This window comes from Schistocerca cancellata, chromosome 5 (assembly GCF_023864275.1).
Source record: "Schistocerca cancellata isolate TAMUIC-IGC-003103 chromosome 5, iqSchCanc2.1, whole genome shotgun sequence".
In the NCBI taxonomy this organism is placed as follows: domain Eukaryota; kingdom Metazoa; phylum Arthropoda; class Insecta; order Orthoptera; family Acrididae; genus Schistocerca; species Schistocerca cancellata.
The window spans coordinates 156,095,811-156,120,364 of NC_064630.1; the positions used below are offsets into that span (position 1 = coordinate 156,095,811).

Sequence of the window (24,554 nt, forward strand, 5' to 3'; positions counted from 1 at the left end):
ATTCAGCCAGCGATTACAATTCCGTAAGACTGGCACTGAGATGAGCCAAACTAAATAGTACTGAACCAAAACTGATCAAAACTTAGGCATGTGGTCACAGATGCTATAACATTTATGTTTTTAACACTGGTTACGTTTTTCCTCTTTCTTACAAATTCAGTTTCAGTTTATTTTATTATAAAGTGATGATGTTATAACAGCAATGTAGGAAAGACAGATTGTTACTTACCGGTACCATAAAGAAGACATGTCAAGTTGCAGACAGGCTCAATTAAAAGACATGTACATCAAGCTTCACAAAAGCAAGCACACCTTATGCACGCATGACATTGGTTGGTGGTCGTGTATGCATCAGATGTGCTTGCTTTGTTTTTATTTTTTATTTTGTGTGTGTGTGTGTGTGTGTGTGTGTGTGTGTGTGTGTGTGCGTGTCTCACTCTTTCCCTGATGAAGGCTGTGGCCAAAAGCTTTATGTAAGTGCCTTTTAATTATGCCTGTCTGAAACTTGATGAGCTAACTGTCTTTTCCTACATTGTTGATATTCCTACCTGGAGTTTCTATTGTTTGATGTTATAACAGTCTTGATGTGATAAGTTATTCAACATCCTCACCTAAAATTATTAACATCATAGTATTTTACAAATTTGACTTTCCTGACACAAGCATGTGGCCTTTTTCAGATCACTTACATGAATCTCTATCATAAAATTCCTTTCTTATTTTGATCTTTGACAAATATCTACATATATTCAACAATCATTCATTAAATAGAATCATACACAGTTTCAATAAAAAGCTCTTGGGCTTCCAGCCAGATGGAAGTATTAAAATTCCGCAATATTTCAAAGAATCTCGTACTCATCATCTTCTGGTGAAGGAATTTGAAATGTTGTGATAATTTATCATTGCTACCTGGCTGAAAGCTCAAGAGCTTTACATCAATAGTGTGTGCTAAGAAAGTCTACATTCACACATTATCATTCATAGTTTAGTGTTTTATTATCAGCATTATTTTATTTGAGAAATTGTGTTTTTACGCAGCTTAAAACAATGAAGTACTTGGCACTTGTTGTCTGTGTTATAAATTATTAGTTTTGCTGATTATGGTATCTAATTGCAAAATGAAGCAAATTCCTCAAATTATTAACCAAAAGTGACAATTGTGAGCCCGCGTCTGGCCTTCCTGATTTAAGTTTTCCGTGATTTCCCTAAATCGCTTCAGGCAAATGCTGGGATGGTTTCTTTGAAAGGGCACGGCCGACTTCCTTCCCCATCCTTCCCTCATCCAATAAGACCTATGACCTCGCAGTTTGGTCTCCTCCCCAAAATCAACCCAATTGTGAGCCCAAAATTATATGTTAATGCTAAAAACAAGAAAAAGAAGCTATAGGATTGAGAAATATGCATGTATTGGATGCTACATTAATGCTTGTGTTGCATGATACATTATAATTTGGTTAAGGCAGTTGCATTTCAATGTTAGTTTGGGGAACAAACAAAAGGCTGTGCTCTTGATCAGTACTGTCAGAGATGAAATCAGTCTTGAAATCTGTAAGTACAATGGCTGCCCCCACTATTTATGATAAGTAACATTAGTATCCTCTGTAACTGCTTAATGAAGATTAAAACATTTCTGCATCCTCACCTAAACTTTGCAAACCACTGTGAAATGCAATCCTGAGAGAATTTTCCGTAGTACCAAGTATTGGCGTTTCTTCCTGTTCCATTCATGTGTGTAGTGCTTAAGTTCCTCTATACATGCTTTTATTAGTCTAATCTTCTCTTTGTGGTTCCTAGGGGAGCTATATATAGGTGATTCCCAAATTCTTCACTTAATATTGGTTCTTGAAACTTTGTAAGTAGTCTTTTGCAGGATAGTTGCATTTATCTTAAAGTGCCTGTCAGTTCATGTTTTTCAGCATTTCTGTGGTGCTCTCCCATGGTCCCCAAATAAATCTGTGACCCTATGTGCTGCCTTTCTGGGGGGCCTATACACTGTCAGAATTACTATCATGTATGTTTTAAAGTCTATTACTCAAGTACAGCACTCAGAGAGATTTTAATTGCTGCACTTAACATAGGTTTGCGACCTGAAACTTCATTCCACTTTTTGCATATATAGCCACTCCACATTTTCTTTATGTTATGCCTCTAGTAATGTGATATTAACTTGTATCCATCTAGATGCAGCTGTCCAATTTCTGCTACTTCCATATTATGTTCTGTTATGCATAGCACATCTGCAGAAATCTCCTTAGGTTTTTCAGTTTCCTGTAATGATATGAGAAACTGATACTTCATATGTAATTTCTTTTATTTTGATGTAAAAGTCCAAGTGTATTATTATTGTGACCCTCTGTGCTGTCCAAGCTGCTTGTTTTGGTTTCCACTACTTTTTGCAATTTTGCATATAGTTATTTGGTTGCTCTGTCTTTCCATATAGGCCTATATTAATGTACATATGTCCAGTTACCCTTCTTGAAAATCAGAATGACCTGCTATTTTTTTCCAATCATTTGATTTATATCATTTTTCCAGTGACCTACCGTAAGGTGCTGCTAGAGAGAGGGAGTAAGTTAGTTCACATAATGTCTGTAGAGTCTCACAGGTATATCACCCACTCCAAATGTTTTCCCACTGTTGAATGACTTTAGTTGATTTTTCAGTTTTGTGATCAGTTATCACAGCATCTGCCATTTCAGTGTTCCTGCACATGTAACAGCAAAGAGACAAGCAGCTTACAGTTTAATTTTTTTCCTGTAGCACACTTGAAGGGATTTCATCCATTTTAAAGATGCTCATACATTATGCATTGTTTCTGATTTTTTTAAATGGTTCTCTCTATTTATTTAGTTTGATATGATGAAAATAATTTAAATCACCACATAACTAATAACAACAAGATTTATGTTTAAAACAGACTGCAAATACATGATGTACACAATGAAGCAACATGAAGTGAATTTTTGTGGAAGGCAAATCATCTAAAACAATATCACACAACTCTACATGACATTTTTTGTCTTATATAGTAATATATTAGACCTTTTGCAAATATGTAATTACAGAATCAATTGTACTGTATAATAACTGCTATGATTGTTTTTCTTATAGCCACTCAAAATTATTACAATATTTCTAGGTGCTGAATTCTATTGATGCTGGGGCAACTTCTGTTGCTGTATATGTTGATCTTAAATATTTTAAAATTCGCGTGGAGGATGATGGATGTGGAATGACTCAAGATCAGTTAGAGCTTATTTGTGGGAGGTAAGACTGCAGCCATTTCTTTAATTACTTTTCAAATCTTATGTTTTTGTAAGAAAACACAAACATACATCTCTTCCATAGTAGAAATTGTGAAAAGGAAAGTTGTCACTTACCATATAGTGGAGATGCTGAGTCGCAGATAGGCACAATAAAAAGACTGTCACAAATTAGCTCTCGGCCTTTGTGACAGTCTTTTTGTTGTGGCTGTCTGCGACTTAGCATCTCCGCTATGAGATGAGTGGTAACTTTCCTTTTCACAATATTGTTATGTTTCATCCTGGATTTTTCATTGTTTGATTTTTGTCATAGAAGAAATTGTAATGTGTAAAAGGTGGTAGATAGGAATTGCTAACTCACATATGTAGATTTAATAATAATAATAATAATAATAATAATAATAATAATAACTTATTAATGTTCAGCTTGTAGCCACATTTACAAATTATCCATCAGCTACAGCCCCTCAATCTGACAGTGCCTTCACACTGCCAGTGGCCCCGGCCTGCCCTAGCGCTGCGGACCTCCTCACTGGATCTGCAAAGACAATTCCCCAATGTCTCAACCAATACTAAAACCAGTCACTGTGAAACAACACGGACACACGCGCGCGCACACACACACACACACACACACACACACACACACACCACACACACACACACACACACCGGTGAAAATTGCACTACTTGAATATCGCGGTCCACTCAACTAACTCACTGAGCCCGGTCCTTGACGTGGTTGTGCACTCTTGCGACCATATCCTACTGTTGGGCAGTGCATGTGTGTCGCCAGCAGTCGGGCGAGTACTGGCTGTCCGGCCCACTCAGGAAGGACCATCTTGTTTACGAGTTGGCAATAAGGCACCAACTTATCGAGGGCAGTGTTCCAGATTTAGTGGCCTGTTTGCGTGCTGCCATTCTTCATCTGGTTGACGTCATGTCGGTGGTGGTGGTGGATGAGACAGGAGCTGCCATTGAATTTTTGTTTAAGGCTGTAAGCAGACTTGAGGACACTATTTGTGTTTTGGAAGGCACTTAACCTAGTGACAGTCAATAGGATAGGGTGCGGGCGCAGTTAATGCATTTAACTAATCGGATAGTGGATTTAGCATGTTAGCTTTGGAAGATCATTATAAAAAATTAACCATTGAATTGGGATCTTTGGTTTGTGCATTGCAGTTTAACCTTACGTGTTTAGAGTTGGATGGAAAGAGGACTGAAGAGCGGGACTTGCTGTACCAGGGAGGGGGTTAGAGCCAGCTCGGGGGTGAAGTTAGACGCAATGTTTGCCAATTTGCCTAATCCTCTGGCGTATTTCTTTCGTGATATTACTAAATTAGTCTTGGAGTAGCTTGAATAGGTCAAGAAATTATTATGATTGTTGGTTTGCCTTGAACAACATGGTGCTGTCTTTCATGTTCCGCCCCAAGTAATTTTGTCACTGTTGTACCTGTTAGCTAGAGGTGAGTTGCAGAACCTCCTCGCCCGAGCCATGGCAGAAGGGTTCTCCTTACAGCAATTGAGGGGGCTTGTCATTAGCCAGAGATTGACCACCAAAGTTCTAAAATAGCTCGAGTGTCATTAATTTAGGAAATGCAGTGGGATAAAGAGCAGTTACATCAGTATGTGGACAGAGTTCAGACTGCCTCCTTGGCCTTGTCAATTGATTTGCCTGAACAAGAGTTGGTGTCTATTGATCTTAGGGGAATGCGTGTGGTGGATAAGTCGCACTTTGTCTTCCATAATCAGCCTTCAACTTAGGAAGAGCTCCGTGCCACTGCCTCATGCACCCAGAGCCAATAAATGATGCCGGGCTGGGCAGCGACCTCAGGATCGAGCCTTTAGACCCTGGCGTACCCGTGTTGTCACTCCCTCATCACCGCCCTTGCCTTATGTTTGTACTCGAGTAGACCACCCTTGCCTTATGTTTGTACTCGAGTAGGTGGTGAACCGATTTGTACTCTTTTGGATTCTGGTAGCTCCTTTTCATTACTGAGCTTCAAATGGTTTTTTGGAATTTGGTCATCTTACGAAACTTCGCTCGGTCCCTTCTCCGGTGCAGAGATGTCGGGTGGCCAATGGCCAGGTGTTTCCTCTGCATGGTTGGGTCTGAGGGAGTATATCGGTGGGGGATTTTTCCTGGCCCTTGTCATTAGCCTTTGTCAAGGAGCTGCCGGTCGATCTAATTTTGGGATGTGATTTCATCAATAACACGGGGTTAGTTGTGGATTATTCTGGGCACACCCTTTTCTTTAAGTTCTCTCCTGTGGAGAAGTTTGGTTTCTGTGAGTGCGCTAAACATATTGTGCATCAAAATGCAGACGCATTGGCTGTTGAGGCTGTGGCTAATGAGTTTGATCTTACCCATCTCTCGCTGCATCAGGCTTCACAATTACGGAATTTGTTACAGAGTTTTCCTGAGCTTCTTAGTGATAACTTGGGTGTCACTAATTTTTTAATTACCATATCCATCTATCTGACGATATTCCTGTCAGGCAGTCCCCATATCGCCTCTCACCCCCTAAGGTGAAGATACTGAAGGCTAAAATATCACAAATGCTCCAACAAGGCGTTATTAGGCCTTCTCCATCTGCTTATGCTTCCCTCACATTCCTCGTTCCTATGCTTCCCTCATATTCCTTGTTACTAAGGATTAGTGGCGTAATTTCAGACCTTTGGTTGACTACCGGCACTTGAACTCTAAGGTTGTCCTCAAATCTGTGCCTCTGCCTGATCTGCATACCTCTTTTACCTGGTTTGCCGGTGCTAATTGGTTTATTGTTCTTGATTTGAACCAAGCCTATAATCAGATTCCATTAGCTGAAGAATGTAAACATGTTACCGCGTTTTGTACTGATCGGAATCTGTTTGAGTTTAACAGAGTTCCCTTTGGTTTGACAACCGGTGCGGGTGTTCTTACTCATTTGCTGGATAATTGGGGACTTGAAATTAGTGTGTGTATATAATTATTTGGATGACTTAGTCATGTATAGCCGTTCATTTCAGGACCATTTGGATCATATCCAGCAAGTTCTTTTGAGGTTACAGGGAGCCGGGCTCACTGTGAAACCCAGTAAGATAACATTATCCAGGCAGCAGGTGTCCTTCTTAGGTCACTTAGTCTCAGGTCAGAGTATTCGCATCAACCAAGAGCGAACTAAGGCCTTACGGGCTTTGCCTCCGCCTACTGTTAAATGCGGAATTGCTAGGTTTATAGGCATGGCGAACTATTTTAGTTGTTTTGTAGCTAATTTTGCTCAGTTGGTGGTGCAATTGAATGAATTGCACTGGAAGGGAGTGCTTTTGAATGGGGACGTGCCCAGGAGGCCGCATTTGAGCATATTAAGGCAGCTATAGCATATCCTCTGGTTCTCAGAGTACCAGACTTTAATAAAAGGTTTATTGTCCAAACTGAAGCATCTAATGCTGGTATTTCAGCTGTCCTCCTTCATGAGTTCAAAGGTCAGAGGCAGCCATTAGCTTACGCGTCTCTTCAGTTAACTGGTGCCAAACTTAAGTACTCCGTCTTCAAGTGTGAGGCATTGGCAGTTTTGTTTGCATTGGAGAAGTACCACTTCTATCTTGAGCATTGGGTATTTCAGTTAGAAACTGACAATCAGGCTTTGAGCTGGGTGCTGGCTAGGCTGCATAAAACTGGCCGTATTGTCAGATGGGCGGTACACATTTCTGCATTTCAATTTGAAGTTTAAACATGTAAGAGGCACTGAAAATGTCCTTGCAGATGTCCTCAGCCTGCTGTTCGCTGAATCTACACCTAGTGAGGTAACCCAGGAGACAGATGGAGGCAGTCTTAGTTGTATCATGTTGGGTGAAATTCCTGTTTTGTTTGATGATGTTGCTCAGCATCAGGATCAGGACCCTATTTGGGGCCGATTAAGCAACGCCTTTTTGCTGGGGAACTGTCGGATGAGTATATTATTAAGAGTGACATTCTGTGTAAAAGGGTGGGGCATGTGAAGCAGTTCAAGATCTGTTTGCCAGTAGCTCTGGAGCACCCAGTTTTTCATTATTTTCATGATTTGTTCGTGGGTGATCACTTAGGAACATAAAAGACTACGCAAAAAATCAAGGAGCATTTGACTTTGCCCTCCATGGACCGGGATGTCAGAGAGATGGTATCCCAATGTCGGTTGTGTAATGTAGCCAAGCCCAAGAATGCTCTTCAGCAGGGTTTGTTGAGCTCTGAGCAAGAGTCCTGTCCTATGCACAAACTACATATCGATTATCTAGGACCCTTACCTCGTATTAAGAAAGGTCACCAATACGTGCTAGTTATTATTGATGCATTCGCCAGATTCACTTGGCTCCTTCCAAGCTGTAACGTCACTGCTACCACCACTATTTCTCATTTAACTAATGTTTTCAGTGTTTTTGGCCCACCTCAGCAAATTGTTTGTAATAATTCTCCGGCCTTCCTTTGAGCTCCTTTCAAGGCGTTCTGTTTTCAGAACCGTGTCAAGCATATCACGACTACACTGTATTATCTGCAGGAATCCTTTGCGGAGAGGGTTAACCAAAATCTTAAATCCGCTTTGATTATTTATCATCAGAAAATGTCTAGCAAGTGGGACTCCAGTCTTCCTTGGCTTAGTTTTGCTTTTAATACTGCCAATCATGAAGTCTTGAGAGCTACTCCCACCTCTTTGATCCTTTTGTATCCTGTTAATTCCCCTCTTTCAAACTTGTGGGGAATTCAAGACCTAGTTCCGGCAGATATTATTCCTCAGGTCATCAAGGAAAACAGGGAGGCCAGGAGATCAGGTCTGGGTCGTTAATTTTCCCAGTGGACAGGTGTGTGTCGGAAATCTGAGTAAATTTACTCCTCATTTTCCGGGGCCTTGAACCAATGTGCACATTTTAGGCCCGGTAAATCTGCTGGTTAAGGATAACCAGTCCGGTAAGCAGTACCGGGATCGCCTTAGCCAGGTTAAATTCAGTTAGTCTCATGGTTGAGTCACCTCCCCCTTCCCCCCAGGCATCGTGTTTGAGGGGGGGAGGTTGAGCCGTGGCTGGCTCACGTCATGCCTTGTTTTTTTATCGTTGGTTGCAGTCCAGTGGTGTCTTATTCTTCTTCGGTTACCTCCATAACGTTGCTGTCTTCTCTCCGTGAGTATCAGCAGCAGTGCTACTGTACTATCTTTGGTGTGGAGGATATATTTTCCGGGTGTGCTGCGTGTGGCAGTAGGTTGGGGCAGAGAAGCGAGGAAGTCTCTGTGGTGCGTAGTCGGCCATTGCCGCTGGTGGCGTGCATGCACGGTTGGAGTTGTAAGGCACTTCTTGCGAAGGTTACGAAGTTCGTCGCCCCCAATCCGGGACACTAAAGTTGAGTGCTCACTTAACCTACTATTAAGCCTCAACTGCTATCACATCTCTTTGTTTGATCCTGGTCGTCACTTTCTGGGAGATTCCTACGAGCAACAATGTGTGTGCATTGAAGTCGGCTAGAATTGCAGCTGTCTTCCTGTATGGTGTTTAACTTAATTCATTCCTTCATTAATGAAGTGCACCAGCGGTATCTTCTGCCTTGTGGCCATTGACATTCCACTTAGATGCCCTGGTCGTTGGCTTAGTTTTCTGCAGTGTATTTTCCTCGTCATGTTGATGCTGTCCAGCGCGGCATGTAGTTCGACAGCTGAGGTGTTGTTGGTAGTTTTGGGCGTTTATTCTGATTTGGCTGGATTGGGTACCAGTATCCAGAATGTGGTGCTATTGATGTCTTGTTGTCGGTTTGCTGGTTGGGCGGAGCAGAACTGATCTTGTTGGTTGGTTCGTCGGCTGGCCTTCAGTTGGGTTGCCTTCCGATTAAGAGGTTGCTGGTCTGGCTGCCTGTCTCACCTAAACGTATGTTAGTGTTACCTTCCCAGGCTGACCCTTGGAACCTTCTGAGTGCCACTCCTTGTGTTTTACATAGTGATTTCCTTTTTAGTCTTAAGTACTCTGTGTGGCCTTCAGTCGAGTTTCAGCCTTTCAAAATTAAAATTGAAAATTCCTTGTGTCTAGGTCTTAAGCCGTAAATTTTTTCAGGTTGGTATGTTGCCTTCAGCCGAGTTTTCAGCCTTTGTAAATCAAAAGTTGAAAAATTTTGTCTAGGCCTTAAGCCATAGGAAATATTTTCTATTTTGTATGCGGCCTTCTGCAGAGTTTCAGCCTATTTAGACTAAACATTGAAAATCTTTGTCTCGGCCTTAAGCCGTAAAACTGTTCTTGAATAATGTGTGACCTTCAGCCGAGTTCTATGGGAAAAATTTAAGCTAAGGCTTTGAGTCTGTTTATATTGAAGATAAAAAAACTTCTTCTAAAGAAGTGAAACCTCCAGAAGAAGTCCTGTACCTCAATTCCTTGCTTAGGCCTTGTGCCTTGGATTTTCGATGTGGTCTTCAGCCAATCTAAATTAAATCAAAGGAGGTCTTTCATTAAAACCTTGAGAGTTTTTGATTTTTGCTTGTGTGATTGTGGGTTTTAACAAATAAAGTTTATATGTTGAGTGCAACTGACAGTAACTTATTTTTGCCCCTTTCCACAAATATAACCTCATCCACTCTGTCCTGCTTGCCCAGGGATTTCAGTGATCCTGTATGTTATATCTGATATGGTGCGGGTTTAACAATTTATTGATAGTTTTAACATCAACTTTCTTAGTCCACCACACCTGGCAGACCACCAGTCTAAAATCTGCTTTTGCATGTCTCATACCAGAGTGCCCATAAATCTACATTACATCTCACTCATGCTCTGGAAACCGCTTTGAACTGCATTGCAGAGGATACTTCATATGGTATTACATATTATGGTTTCTTCTATTCCTTTTGCATATGGAGTACAGGGAGACTGATTACTTAAATGTCTCTGTGTAGTCTCCGTGTATGTGGTAATTAGTCTAATCTTGTCATCATGGTCACTATGCGAGTGAAGAATATCTTTAGTTTCCTCACTTAATTCTGATCTTGAAACTTAGTAAGTGGGCTTTGTTAGAATAATGGTATCTGTCTTGGAGCATCCTTCAGTTCTGGTTTTTCAGCAATTTCATGACTCTCTCCCATAGGGCAAACAAATATGTCTTCATTTTTGCAGTCTTCTTTGGATATATTCAGTGTTCCCTGTCGGATGTATTTGGTTCCACATACTTGAGCAAAATTCTGGGAAAACTCTTATAGTGTTTCATAAGCAGTCTCCATCTTAGACTTAACAGCATTTTCCCAGGAGCTTACCAGTGAACCAAAGTCTGCTACCTGCTCCTCCTATGACTGAACATATGTAATAACTCCATTTCATATTCACACAAATTTTTACACCCAGGCATTTGAATTGACAAATTGCAAACTGTGTCTCTTTGATATTATACCTACAGATACTATATTTTTGCATTTTGTGAAATGCTCAATTTTACATTCTTTTATATTTCAATCAAGTCACCAATCTTTGCACCACTTTGAAATTTCGTTAATAGCATACTGAACATATGTGCAGCTTTTTCCGACATCTATTGCATTAAATATAACTACAGTACATCATCTGCAAAAAGTCTGAAGTTATTATTAATATTATTTGCCAGGTCTTTAATATACAAGATGAACAGTAAGGATTTGAACATACTTCCAAGAAACATGCCAAAATTTTCTTCTGCATTTGTTGATGACACCATGTCCAACACGATCATGTGTCCTTTCTGTCAAGAAATCTTTAATCCAGTCAAAAATTTCATTCTTACCACATATGATTGTACAGTGATTAATAACAACAGGTGTAGTACTGAAACAAATGCTGGTTGGCAAGGAGGAGATTCATTCAGGTTCTTTATTGCCATTGACCACTTACAGTAGACTAGGCTTTTCCAGCAATAGCAAATTACAGTTGCAACCAAATTATTAAAATTAATATTTGTATTACATGTACAAATCAAGTATCTTGTATACAAATGTAATCTTAAATACTGATATCAACATTGTCCATATCATAAAACTATTTTATATTGTAACATTGATTTTTTTCTTAGCCGGTCATACAATTTAAATTTGAATTTTTTAAATGGCAAGCACCTAGCAGCTAGAGGAAACTTGTTAAAAACTTTGAGGATATTCACTTTATGAGAATTTCCTGTTATTGCTAGCCTTTGCCTTGGGAACTTTATCTTTTCCTTATTTCTAGTGTCACAATTGTGAACTGTTTCCCTGATTTTTTACTGTTGTTCTGGATAAAGAGTGCAGACTCATAGATGTACAGATTCACCACTGTTAGTATCTAAGGCCATAAAAGAGGGCAGCAGTGCTCTTTAGGACCAGCCTTTTATATTACATGGACTTTTTTTTATGATACTGATATGAGGAGAATGTCCCCATATGACCAGGCCATATGATATAATAGGTCATACAAAGATAATTATTGCTGACCATATCTTTCAGTTTCCACATGAGCTAGGACCCTTGTAAAATTTTCTTACAGGCTTCGTTGTTACATTCTTCGCAACAGAGTTTGTCATCAGAATTTGACATATTTATTATGTACATTCTTGAACAATCCTAACTAACAAGCTTTTGAGTTTTGTCTGGATGACAAACAAATTTATTGGCTGCAAACCAGTTTAATGCAGAGTCAAGAGTTTATTGTGTAGCCTAATCTTTTCAAGAGTTGGGCTGTCATGTTATGAAGTAAGTGAGGTTGAGGGGCCAAGGACAGAACCCAGTGGAACGCTGGTTCCAATTTTTATTAAGGGGGAGTGTCTATTTCTAATTGAAACAAACTGCCTTCTGTTGTTCAGATAGGAAGAAATTACTGCTAATGTAGATTTCTGTGTACCGTAATACTCTAATTTTGTTAGCAGTATGTTAAAAGGAATGCAGTCAAATGCTTTTCTTGGGTCACCTATACAAGTGGCACTGTCTTCTTATTCTCAAAAGCTGTTAAAGTCTGATCAACAGTTTCAAGAACAGCTGCAGTACATGGCTGAAATCAGGACTGACTGTTGCTAAGGGGGTCATGCTTTTCAAAATAATTTGTTAATTGAATGTACATAAGTGATTAAAATATTTTTGAGAATATTGGCACAATAGAAACTGGTCGGTAGTTCTGGGGGGAGTTATTTATCACCCTTTTTGAATATGGGAATAACTTTAGAGCTTTTGAGTGAATTTGGATAAATCCCAAACTCTAAACATGTATTGAACATGAAACTTAGTGGCTTACCTATCAAGTGAACTGTTCGTTTAACATCGTAATTAGACTTCCTCTAGCAGTGCATACTTTTGGAATTAGATAATTTGGAAAAAGTTTTACAGATGTCATCAGACATGCATTTCTCCCAATGAAACAAAGTCCTTTCAGACCACGAGGTACCAAGTAGATCCCGTGCAGATGTGTGTGTGATCTTAATGTTGTTTCTGAGTTCACTGACTGATGTGACAAAGTAGTAATTCAATTCTCGTGGATCAAGCCAAGTTTGACTTACCTGGCCAGAAGAATTATCTTGTCTGATAACTTCCCATGCTGCCTTAAATTTATTTGGAGCGCCTTCAAGGTACCTTTTACATGCTGCTTCTTTAGCTGGTTGGCTTTGTAATACTTTTTACTTGTAAGGTAAGCATTGTAATCCAAATCCCTCTGTTCAGTCCCTCAGTTATCCTCATTTTTATGTACTCAGTACCATATGAGGACACTTTCACAATTTTTGCTAGTTCTTTTGTGTACCAGGTTGTTGTTGTTGTTGTTGTTGCTGTTGCTGTTGTTGTGGTCTTCAGTCCTGAGACTGGTTTGATGCAGCTCTCCATGCTACTCTATCCTGTGCAAGATTCTTCATCTCCCAGTACCTACTGCACCCTACATCCTTCTGAATCTGCTTAGTGTATTCATCTCTTGATCTCCCTCTACGATTTTTACCCTCCACACTGCCCTCCAATACTAAATTGGTGATCCCTTGATGTCTCAGAACATGTCCTACCAACCGATCCCTTCTTCTAGTCAAGTTGTGCCACAAACTTCTCTTCTCCCCAATACTATTCAATACCTCCTCATTAGTTATGTGATCTACCCATCTAATCTTCAGCATTCTTCTGGAGCACCACATTTTGAAAGCTTCTATTCTCTTCTTGTCCGAACTATTTATTGTCCATGTTTCACTTCCATACATGGCTACACTCCATACAAATACTTTCAGAAACGACTTCCTGACACTTAAATCTATACTCGATGTTAACAAATTCCTCTTCTTCAGAAATGCTTTCCTTGCCATTGCCAGTCTACATTTTATATCTTCCCTACTTCGACCATCATCAGTTATTTTGCTCCCCAAATAGCAAAACTCCAAAACTCCTTTACTACTTTAAGTGTCTCATTTCCTAATCTAATTCCCTCAGCATCACCCGACTTAATTCGACTACATTCCATTATCCTCGTTTTGCTTTTGTTGATGTTCATCTTATATCCTCCTTTAAAGACACTGTCCATTCCGTTCAACTGCTCTTCCAAGTCCTTTGCTGTCTCTGACAGAATTACAATGTCATCGGCGAACCTCAAAGTTTTTATTTCTTCTCCATGGATTTTAATACCTACTCCGAACTTTTCTTTTGTTTCTTTTACTGCTTGCTCAATATACAGATTGAATAGCATCGGGGAGAGGTTGCAACCCTGTCTCACTCCCTTCCCAACCACTGCTTCCCTTTCATGCCCCTCGACTCTTATAACTGCCATCTGCTTTCTGTACAAATTGTAAATAGCTTTTCGCTCCATGTATTTTACCCCTGCCACCTTCAGAATTTGAAAAAAGAGTATTCCAGTCAACATTGTGAAAAGCTTTCTCTAAGTCTACAAATGCTAGAAACATAGGTTTGCCTTTCCTTAATCTTTCTTCTAAGATAAGTCGTAGGATCAGTATTGCCTCACGTGTTCCAACATTTCTACAGAATCCAAACTGATCTTCCCCGAGGTCGGCTTCTACCAGTTTTTCTGTTTGTCTGTAAAGAATTCGCGTTAGTGTTTTGCAGCTGTGACTTATTAAACTGATAGGTCGGCAATTTTCACATCTGTCAACACCTGCTTTCTTTGGGATTGGAATTATTATATTCTTCTTGAAGTCTGAGGGAATTTCGCCTGTCTCATAAACCTTGCTCACCAGATGGTAGAGTCTTGTCAGGACTGGCTCTCCCAAGGCTGTCAGTAGTTCTAATGGAATGTTGTCTACTCCAGGGGCCCTGTTTCAACTCAGGTCTTTCAGTGCTCTGTCAAACTCTTTACGCAGTGTCATATCTCCCATATCATCTTCATCTACATCCTCTTCCATTTCCATAATATTGTCTTCAAGTACAATGCCCTTGTATAGACCCTCTACATACTTCTTCCACCTTTCTGCATTCCCTTATTTGCTTAGAACTGGGTTTCCATCTGAGCTCTTGATATTCATACAATTTGGTTCTCTTTTCTCCAAAGGTCTCTTTAATTTTCCTGTAGGCAGTATCTATCTTACCCCTAGTGAGATAAGCCTCTACATCCTTACATTTGTCCTCTAGCCATTCCTGCTTAGCCATTGTGCACTTCCTGTCGATATCATTTTTGAGACGTTTGTATTCCTTTTTGCCTGCTTCATTTACTGCATTTTTATATTTTCTCCTTTCATCAATTAAATTCAATATCTCTTCTGTTACCCAAGGATTTCTACTAGCCCTCATCTTTTTACCTACTTGAACCTCTGCTGCCTTCACTATTTCATCCCTCAAAGCTACCTATTCTTCTTCTACTGTATTTCTTTCCCCCATTCCTGTCAATTGTTCCCTTATGCTCTCCCTGAAACTCTGTACAACCTCTGGTTCTTTCAGCTTATCCAGGTCCCATCTCCTTAAATTGCCACCTTTTTGCAGTTTCTTCAGTTGTAATCTACCTTTCATAACCAATAGATTGTGGTCAGACTCCACATCTGCCCGTGGAATTTTTTTTATTTTTACGTTTGTTTGAGAAACTAATTTATGTTAATGGGGAGCTTGAAAATGATAAGTCCAATGTTTTTTTAAGAAAGTCTTCAAAATCATTTTCAACTCCAGTTTTTCCTGTTTGACACATGCGTACAGAGTCCCAGGTTGCATTCTTTAACTTGTCAACAAATAACATTATGTGCTCCTCTGTCTGACCTCTTACTCATGCCTCATTAAAGTCATTTGAATAAGTTGGCTGCTTATGATGAAGTGTTAAAAACAATGGAACATGATGTGAAAATAGTTCATTGGCCAGGCTAACCACAAATTCTTTTCTATTTAAGTTAACGATAATATTGCCTAGACATGCTTCATTACCAGTAGGACATTCATTGTAAGTTTAAAGATCTTAAAATGTTAAAAAATGTTCTGGAGTCTCATTGCTTTGAATCTCCCATTTCAATATTAAAATCTCTACAGATAACAAGCTTTGTTTTAAACAAAAAAGTCTTATGTCACTAATTCAGATTGTTCAAAAAATACATTTATATCTCCATTTTGTAACCTGAACAGGATAATGTTTATTATAATGTCTTCAGTTAGTCATATAAAACTAAACTCAGTAGTTACTTCTGAACAATGTGATGTAATGTTTAACTTGTAAATTTTACCATGCTCAATGTAAATTCCAGCACCACCATTTTCTGTGTTTCCTACACTTTATGTCAGCAACAATGTATCCTTGAGGAATGAAACAGTGAATTTGATTTTCTGTTAGCCAATGTTCTGATGCACACATCACATCTACATCCTTAATGCTACAAAAATGTTCCAATTCTAATAATTTCTTTCTTATACAGTAGATATTGACTTGCAGAAGAGTAGATATTTTATCACTGGTTTCTTTCTCAAGTGAGTACTCATCTGCATGTGGCATATCCAAATTACACACACTGTAATTGTCTAAGTTTGAATTGCTTTCACTAAAAAAGCATTTTCATCATCACTAGCTTGATCTTGGTAGAGACCACTACTGGTACTGTTTCATCATGTTGCAAGCTAAATTTTACACACACACACACACACACACACACACACACACACACACACACACACACACACACTCTATGACTAACAAAGGCCTTTCCCACACACACTATGACTAACAAAGACCTTTCCCAGTCTGTTGAGATGTAAACCATGTGTTGTATGAAATCATCTCTGTAGTGTTCTTACATCAATGTGTGCTGCATTTTTAAAGTCCCTGCATACATTTCGCACAGCCTTATTTGTATTTTCAACTTCCTTATTCACATAGGACCAATCATGTAGATTATGGTGATCGGGTACAGAAAAAATGATCATATTCATATTTCTGAATTTTTGCAGTCTCTATTTAAAGGAAAAGCATAAAATCTTTTGCATTGTTCTTTGCTACAGTGTTCGTTCTCGCGAGAAAGGCAGAAAAATTGCTACTGTTTAGCCCTGAGACTTTTTCATGACGGACTGCAATTGCTGCCTTGAAATTTGTGCCTGGTTGCTGTTGGTCTCATGTCTACATATTCTTTGCAGATCAGAGTCTGCTCCTTGCTCATGGCTATCAGCATAAATGTCAATTTCACATGTACTTGTTGTGGGAATCTCACTGTTGTTTGGTCTATAATCATTAGAGGTACCTGCGGTGTTTTGAATCATATTTTCCAGATGTTATTTTTGTCAGTGAGAGGTGACGATATGTGAGGATAATTTCTAATAATCAGTAAATGAAAAGGTCTATTGTTCACAGTCATGTTACATTGATTATTTTTCCAAGCAGAAACACCTTCCTGTCTTGTCTTGTTTTTGCCGTCTTCGATCTTGCCATGCGGTTCCACACTGTTCACAGCTTTTGCACTGTCCATATTAGAAAGTATTTGAAAATGATTCTTGTTCACTATATTTTCATACGCTACACAGTCTTCAGCATTTTCACTTTATGTCTGTTATTTTTATATGGCACTTTTATGCACTTTTTCAGTTTGAAACATGTTCTTTCATCATTACACTTTGTACACACTTGCTTTTTCACTGCCAAATTCATGATTTTCCATGATGGTACTTTTTGAACTTTCACTCTGGCTGCTTGAGATTCCTCATTATGTTTGAGCTCAGAATGTGTTCTAAAATCCTACAACAGATGAATGGGAATAATATTGAATGAATATGGATCACTTCTGCTACCCTTCTTATAGGTGGGAGTGTTCTGTCCTCTCTTCCAACAGTTGAGCACAATTTTTGGTTTGTGGGATGGTTAAACAAGGGGACATACTCAGTCAGAAATTTGGTGTAGAGTTTGACAGGTATTCCATGAGGCCCTCTTCAGTTTAAGTGATTTCAGCTGTTTCTTTGCACTGCTGACACTAATATGTATATCGCTCATATTTGCTGTGGTGTGAGATTTAAACTAGGGTTCTACTTCTGTAACTTCTTTTGTACCGTTGCTATTCACAATATACATAAATGACCTGGTGGATGACATCGGAAGTTCACTGAGGCTTTTTGCAGATGATGCTGTGGTGTACCGAGAGGTTGTAACAATGGAAAATTGTACTGAAATGCAGGAGGATCTGCAGCGAATTGACGCATGGTGCAGGGAATGGCAATTGAATCTCAATGTAGACAAGTGTAATGTGCTGCGAATATACAGAAAGATAGATCCTTTATCATTTAGCTACAAAATAGCAGGTCAGCAACTGGAAGCAGTTAATACCATAAATTATCTGGGAGTACGCATTAGGAGTGATTTAAAATGGAATGATCATATAATGTTGATCGTCGGTAAAGCAGATGCCAGACTGAGATTCATTGGAAGAATCCTGAGGAAATGCAATCCGAAAACAAAGGAAGTAGGTTACGGTACGCTTGTTCGCCCACTGCTTGAATACTGCTCAGCAGTGTGGGATCCGTACCAGATAGGGTTGATAGAAGAGACAGAGAAGATCCAACGGAGAGCAGCGCGCTTCGTTACAGGATCATTTAGTAATCGCGAAAGCGTTACGGAGATGATAGATAAACTCCAGTGGAAGACTCTGCAGGAGAGACGCTCAGTAGCTCGGTACGGGCTTTTATTGAAGTTTCGAGAACATACCTTCACCGAAGAGTCAAGCAGTATATTGCTCCCTCCTACGTATATCTCGCGAAGAGACCATGAGGATAAAATCAGAGAGATTAGAGCCCACACAGAGGCATACCGACAATCCTTCTTTCCACGAACAATACGAGACTGGAATAGAAGGGAGAACCGATAGAGGTACTGAAGGTACCCTCCGCCACACACCGTCAGGTGGCTTGCGGAGTATGGATGTAGATGTAGATGTAGATGTAGATGTAAAGGAATAATTGAAAATGGAGTTCAAAATGTCTTCTTCTGGTTTGCTACTCTTAATTTCAATTCCATTGTCATACATGAGTGTCCAGATGCTAACAGTAGAGCCACTGACAGCCTTCACGTATGACCAGAATTTATTTCGATTTTGTGAGGAGTCTTTCAGTAAGATTCTGCTATGGTCACTGTTGAAGGCTTCATGCAGTGCCCTTAGGACAACCAAATGTGTTTCACTTGGCATCTCTTTATGCTTTGTTTTACATCTATTGTGTGATACTCACTATTTCTTTACAAGTTTTTTAACAGAGACTGTATACTATGGAAGGTTCCTCCCATCATGAATTATTTGTTAGGTGCAGATGTATCTGGTGCTTGGTCAACTATCTCTGTGTACACATTCTTTACTTAGCCACATTCACCTACATATAATAAGATAGGCACAAACAGTTCTAAGAATTTTTTAAAATTTTTATTTTAGGTATATGACCAGCAAATGCTATTCAGTCGAAGATCTTAAGGATGGTTTACGTTTTTTTGGATTTCGTGGAGAAGCTCTGGCTAGTATCCGAGATGCTTCTGGTGTCTTGTCAATTATCACAAAGCATGCTACAAGCAAACAAGCATATTCCAAAATGTTTGTGCGTGGAGTATCATTAAAAATTTCACCATGTACATTAAAGAATATGGATGCTGGGACAACAGTCATAGTGCAGGATTTTATGTACAATTTACCTGTTAGACAAAAGTGCACACATGATACATTGGATGTTGAGGAAATTAAGCGTCAGATTGAGTGCATTGCTCTGATGCATCCACAGGTAACAACAACAATTTTTATGCTACCTACATAAGTTAGTCATACTTTTATGAATACTGGTGATGCATATTACAGGCTAAGTACCAGCCAGCATTCAGTCTTTTTGTAATTTATGTGTAATACACTGATAAGCCAAAAAAATTATGACCACCTGCTTATTATTATGTTGGACCGTAAATCTGCAGCATTTTTGTTTTGCATGTTGATATTCCAGTTGGTATGGATTCATTTGTCGATTGTTATTTTTATTAGTAGTTCACTCTTGCTATTTGAGTTTATATATTGTCATTTGGAGATGGTGAGTGGAGCTGTGGATGCTAGAAAATGGAGTGCCAAGTGGAAACATTGAAACATTTCTGACATATTCTTCTGTTTTAGTTCGGTAGAGGGGTGGCAGCAGCAGAGGCAGCCAGAAAAATTTGCTTCATATATGGGGATAATGCCATTGGACCAGAGCTTGCCAAGAAAGTGGTTTACTCATTTTAAGGATGATCGTTTTGACATTAATGACTCCCTCATTCAGGAAGACCTATACATTAATCCACAATGATCCACATTAGTGTACTTAGATCTGCCAACTGGGATGAACTGTGGTCATTCCACCATCATGCAACATATGCATGCAATGGGGATGGTTCAAAAATTTGATGTATAGGTACCACATGCTCTGTCAAAATCACAAAAAATCAGCTGGTGGCCATATGAGTGTCTCTGTTTGCCCATCAATTGGGTTGTGAACAACACCAATTATTCATATCCTGTATTGTTGCTGGTGACAAGAAATGGTGACTTTATATGCTAACATAAGGAAAAGAAAGGAATGGTTGAACCCAAACAAAGCAGCAACTCCCCTTACAAAGAGCTGTGTGCATCCGTAAGAGGTAATGTTATATTTGTGTTGGAACAGTGATGGTGCAGTGTGGTATGAATTGCTTCTCTGAAGTGTAACCACCACTGCTGATGTTTACTGACAACAGCTGAGGTGTCTTACAGATGCAATCCAAGAGCAACAACAAGGAAGACTGTGTGTAATGATGCTACTACACAATAACAGCCACCCACATTCTGCTGGGCTGACAGTGTACAAGTGTTAGGTTGGGAAGCTTGCACCCTCAGATTTCCACTGTCTTCACTCTATATCAAACAACCTTCACAGAACTTCCTTTCCAGGTGAAAATGTGCTCCAAACATGGCTTGATGAGTTCTTTACCTCAAAACTGCATGATTTCTACAGTTGTGGAACCAAAAGGTTGCCTCAGAGTTGGCAGACTGTTGTAAATCATGAAGGAGAATATATTATTGATCACTGAAGTCTCTCTTATTTCCATCTACTGTGTTTATTAAAACTATGGAAAAATGCTATGCACTTATGCACTAACCCAATAGCTTGTTGATTCATGTAAAATGCAATAAAGTAGCAGCTGCATGTGATATGGATTTGACAAGTCCTTGGTAGGTTCTTGAAGGTATGTGTATCCACAGTTCACATGATCCCTATTAAATTATGGGCTGGTGGTCTGTGTGTGTGGAGCTGGTGTCCAATAGCATCCTAGGTGTATTCCATTGGGTTCAGATCAGGTATATTTGGTGGCCTAGACTCAGTGTGCAATCACTATAATACACTGTAGCATAGTGCTAGTCTTGTGAGGTGGACAGTGATCCTGATGCCATCACTATTGTGAAGACATCAAGCTTGACGAGATGCAGGTAGTCCACAAAAATCTTCACATAGTTCACAGCTATCAAGGTTTATTCAATTACTACCACATGTCCAGAGCTGGTTTGAGGCACAAGCAACTCAAGCAGCTGCTTGGAGTGACAAGCTGGAGGGAGAGCTACAGGCACACAAGTATAAAATTATTTCTGTGTGACTTAAAAATGTAATACTTTCCTTTGTAAACACTCTATATGTTATCAGTCCCCCCAAGAGCCGTGGACCTTGTCGTTGGTGGGGAGGCTTGCGTGCCTCAGCGATACAGATAGCTGTACCGTAGTAGGTGCAACCACAATGGAGGGGTATCTGTTGAGAGGCCAGACAAACGTGTGGTTCCTGAAGAGGGGCAGCAGCCTTTTCAGTAGTTTCAGGGGCAACAGTCTGGATGATTGACTGATCTGGCCTTGTAACACTAACCAAAACAGCCTTGCTGTGCTGGTACTGCGAACGGTTGAAAGCAAGGGGAAACTACGGCCGTAATTTTTCCCGAGGGCATGCAGCTTTACTGTATGATTAAATGATGATGGCGTCCTCATGGGTAAAATATTCTGGAGGTAAAATAGTCCCCCATTCGGATCTCCGGGTGGGGACTACTCAAGAGGACATCGTTATCGGGAGAAAGAAAACTGGCATTCTGCAGATCGGAGCGTGGAATGTCAGATTCCTTAATCGGGCAGGTAGGTTAGAAAATTTAAAAAGGGAAATGGATAGGTTAAAGTTAGATATAATGGGAATTAGTGAAGTTCGGTGGCAGCTGGAACAAGACTTCTGGTCAGGTGAATACAGGGTTATAAATACAAAATCAAATAGGGGTAATGCAGGAGTCGGTTTAATAATGAATAACAAAATAGGAGTGCGGGTAAGCTACTACAAACAGCGTAGTGAACGCATTATTGTGGCCAAGATAGACACGAAGCCCATGCCTACTACAGTAGTACAAGTTTATATGCCAACTAGCTCTGCAGATGACGAAGTAATTGAAGAAATGTATGATGAAATAAAAGAAATTATTCAGATAGTGAAGGGAGACGAAAATTTAATAGTCATGGGTGACTGGAATTTGGTAGTAGGAAAAGGGAGAGAAGGAAACGTAGTAGGTGAATATGGATTGGGGCTAAGAAATGAAAGAGGAAGCCGCCTGATAGAATTTTGCACAGAGCACAACTTAATCATAGCTAACACTTGGTTCAAGAATCATAAAAGAAGGTTGTATACATATAAGAAGCCTGGAGATACTGACAGGTTTCAGATAAATTACATAATGGTAAGACAGAGATTTAGGAACCAGGTTTTAAATTGTAAGACATTTCCAGGGGCAGATGTGGACTCTGACCACAATCTATTGGTTATGACCTGTAGATTAAAACTGAAGAAACTGCAAAAAGGTGAGAATTTAAGGAGATGGGACCTGGATAAACTGAAAGAACCAGAGGTTGTAGAGAGTTACAGGGAGAGCATAAGGGAACAATTGACAGGAATGGGGGAAAGAAATACAGTAGAAGAAGAATGGGTAGCTTTGAGAGATGAAGTAGTGAAGGCAGCAGAGGACCTAGTAGGTAAAAAGACAATGGCTAGTAGAAATCCTTGGGTAACAGAAGAAATATTGAATTTAATTGATGAAAGGAGAAAATATAAAAAAGCAGTAAATGAAGCAGGCAAAAAGGAATACAAACGTCTCAAAAATGAGAGCGACAGGAAGTGCAAAATGGCTAAGCAGGGATGGCTAGAGGACAAATGTAAGGATGTAGAGGGTTATCTCACTAGGGGTAAGATAGATATTGCCTACAGGAAAATTAAAGAGACCTTTGGAGAAAAGAGAACCACTTGTATCAATATCAAGAGCTCAGATGGAAACCCAGTTCTAAGCAAAGAAGGGAAAGCAGGAAGGTGGAGGGAGTATATAGAGGGCCTATACAAGGATAATGTACTTGAGGACAATATTATTGAAATGGAAGAGGATGCAGATGAAGATGAAATGGGAGATACGATACTGCGTGAAGAGTTTGACAGAGCACTGAAAGATCTGAGTCGAAACAAGACCCTAGGAGTAGACAACATTCCATTAGAGCTACTGATGGCCTTGGGAGAGCCAGTCCTGACAAAACTCTACCATCTGGTGAGCAAGATGTATGAGACAGGCGAAATACCCTCAGACTTCAAGAAGAATATAATAATTCCAATCCCAAAGAAAGCAGGTGCTGACAGATGTGAAAATTATCGAACAATCAGTTTAATAAGTCATGGATGCAAAATACTAACGCGTATTCTCTACAGACGAATGGAAAAAGTGGTAGAAGCTGACTTCGGGGAAGATCAGTTTGGATTCTGTAGAAATGTTGGAACACGTGAGGCAATGCTGACCCTACAACTTATCTTAGAAGCTAGATTAAGGAAAGGCAAACCTATGTTTCTAGCATTTGTAGACTTAGAGAAAGCTTTTGACAATGTTGACTGGAATACTCTCTTTCAAATTCTGAAGGTGGCAGGGGTAAAATACAGGGGGCGAAAGGTTATTTACAATTTGTACAGAAACCAGATGGCAGTTATAAGAATCGAGGGGCACAAAAGGGAAGCAGTGGTTGGGAGGGGAGTGAGACAGGGTTGTAACCTATCCCCGTTGTTATTCAATCTGTATATTGAGCAAGCAGTGAAGGAAACAAAATAAAAATTCGGAGTAGGTATTAAAATCCACGGAGAAGAAATAAAAACTTTGAGGTTCGCCGATGACATTGTAATTCTGTTAGAGACAGCAAAGGACATGGAAGAGCAGATGAACGGAATGGACAGTGTCATGAAAGGAGGGTATAATATGAACAACAACAAAAGCAAAACGAGGATAATGGAATGTAGTCGAATTAAGTCGGGTGATGCTGAAGGAATTAGATTAGGAAATGAGACACTTAAAGTAGTAAAGTAGTTTTGCTATTTGGGGAGCAAAATAACTGATGATGGTCGAAGTAGAGAGGATATCAAATGTAGACTGGCAATGGCAAGGAAAGCGTATCTGAAGAAGAGAAATTTGTTAACATCGGGTATAGATTTAAGTGTCAGGAAGTTGCTTCTGAAAGTATTTGTATGGAGTGTAGCCATGTATGGAAGTGAAACATGGACGATAACTAGTTTGGACAAGAAGAGAATAGAAGCTTTCAAAATGTGGTGCTACAGAAGAATGCTGAAGATTAGATGGGTAGATCACATAACTAATGAGGAGGTATTGAATAGAATTGGGGAGAAGAGGAGTTTGTGGCACAACTTACTAGAAGAAGGGATCAGATTGTAGGACATGTTCTGAGACATCAAGGGATCACCAATTTAGTATTGGAGGGCAGTGCGGAGGGTAAAAATCGTAGAGGGAGACCAAGAGATGAATACACTAAGCGGATTCAGAAGGATGTAGGTTGCAGTAGGTACTGGGAGATGAAGAAGCTTGCACAGGATAGATTAGCATGGAGAGCTGCATCAAACCAGCCTCAGG

The 24,554-nt window shown here is 39.7% G+C and overlaps 1 protein-coding gene across 1 annotated transcript in view; it reads left to right on the forward strand.

Moving 5' to 3' along the window:
• The window catches only part of LOC126188411 (DNA mismatch repair protein Mlh3-like), a 174,503-nt gene that overhangs the window by 46,498 nt on the left and 103,451 nt on the right, over positions 1-24,554 (forward strand). Inside the window, exons 3-4 of the mRNA XM_049930014.1 lie at positions 3,143-3,270; positions 19,027-19,366. Of these exons, the coding sequence (XP_049785971.1) occupies positions 3,143-3,270; positions 19,027-19,366 (468 nt within the window). The remainder of the gene's footprint in view (positions 1-3,142; positions 3,271-19,026; positions 19,367-24,554) is intronic.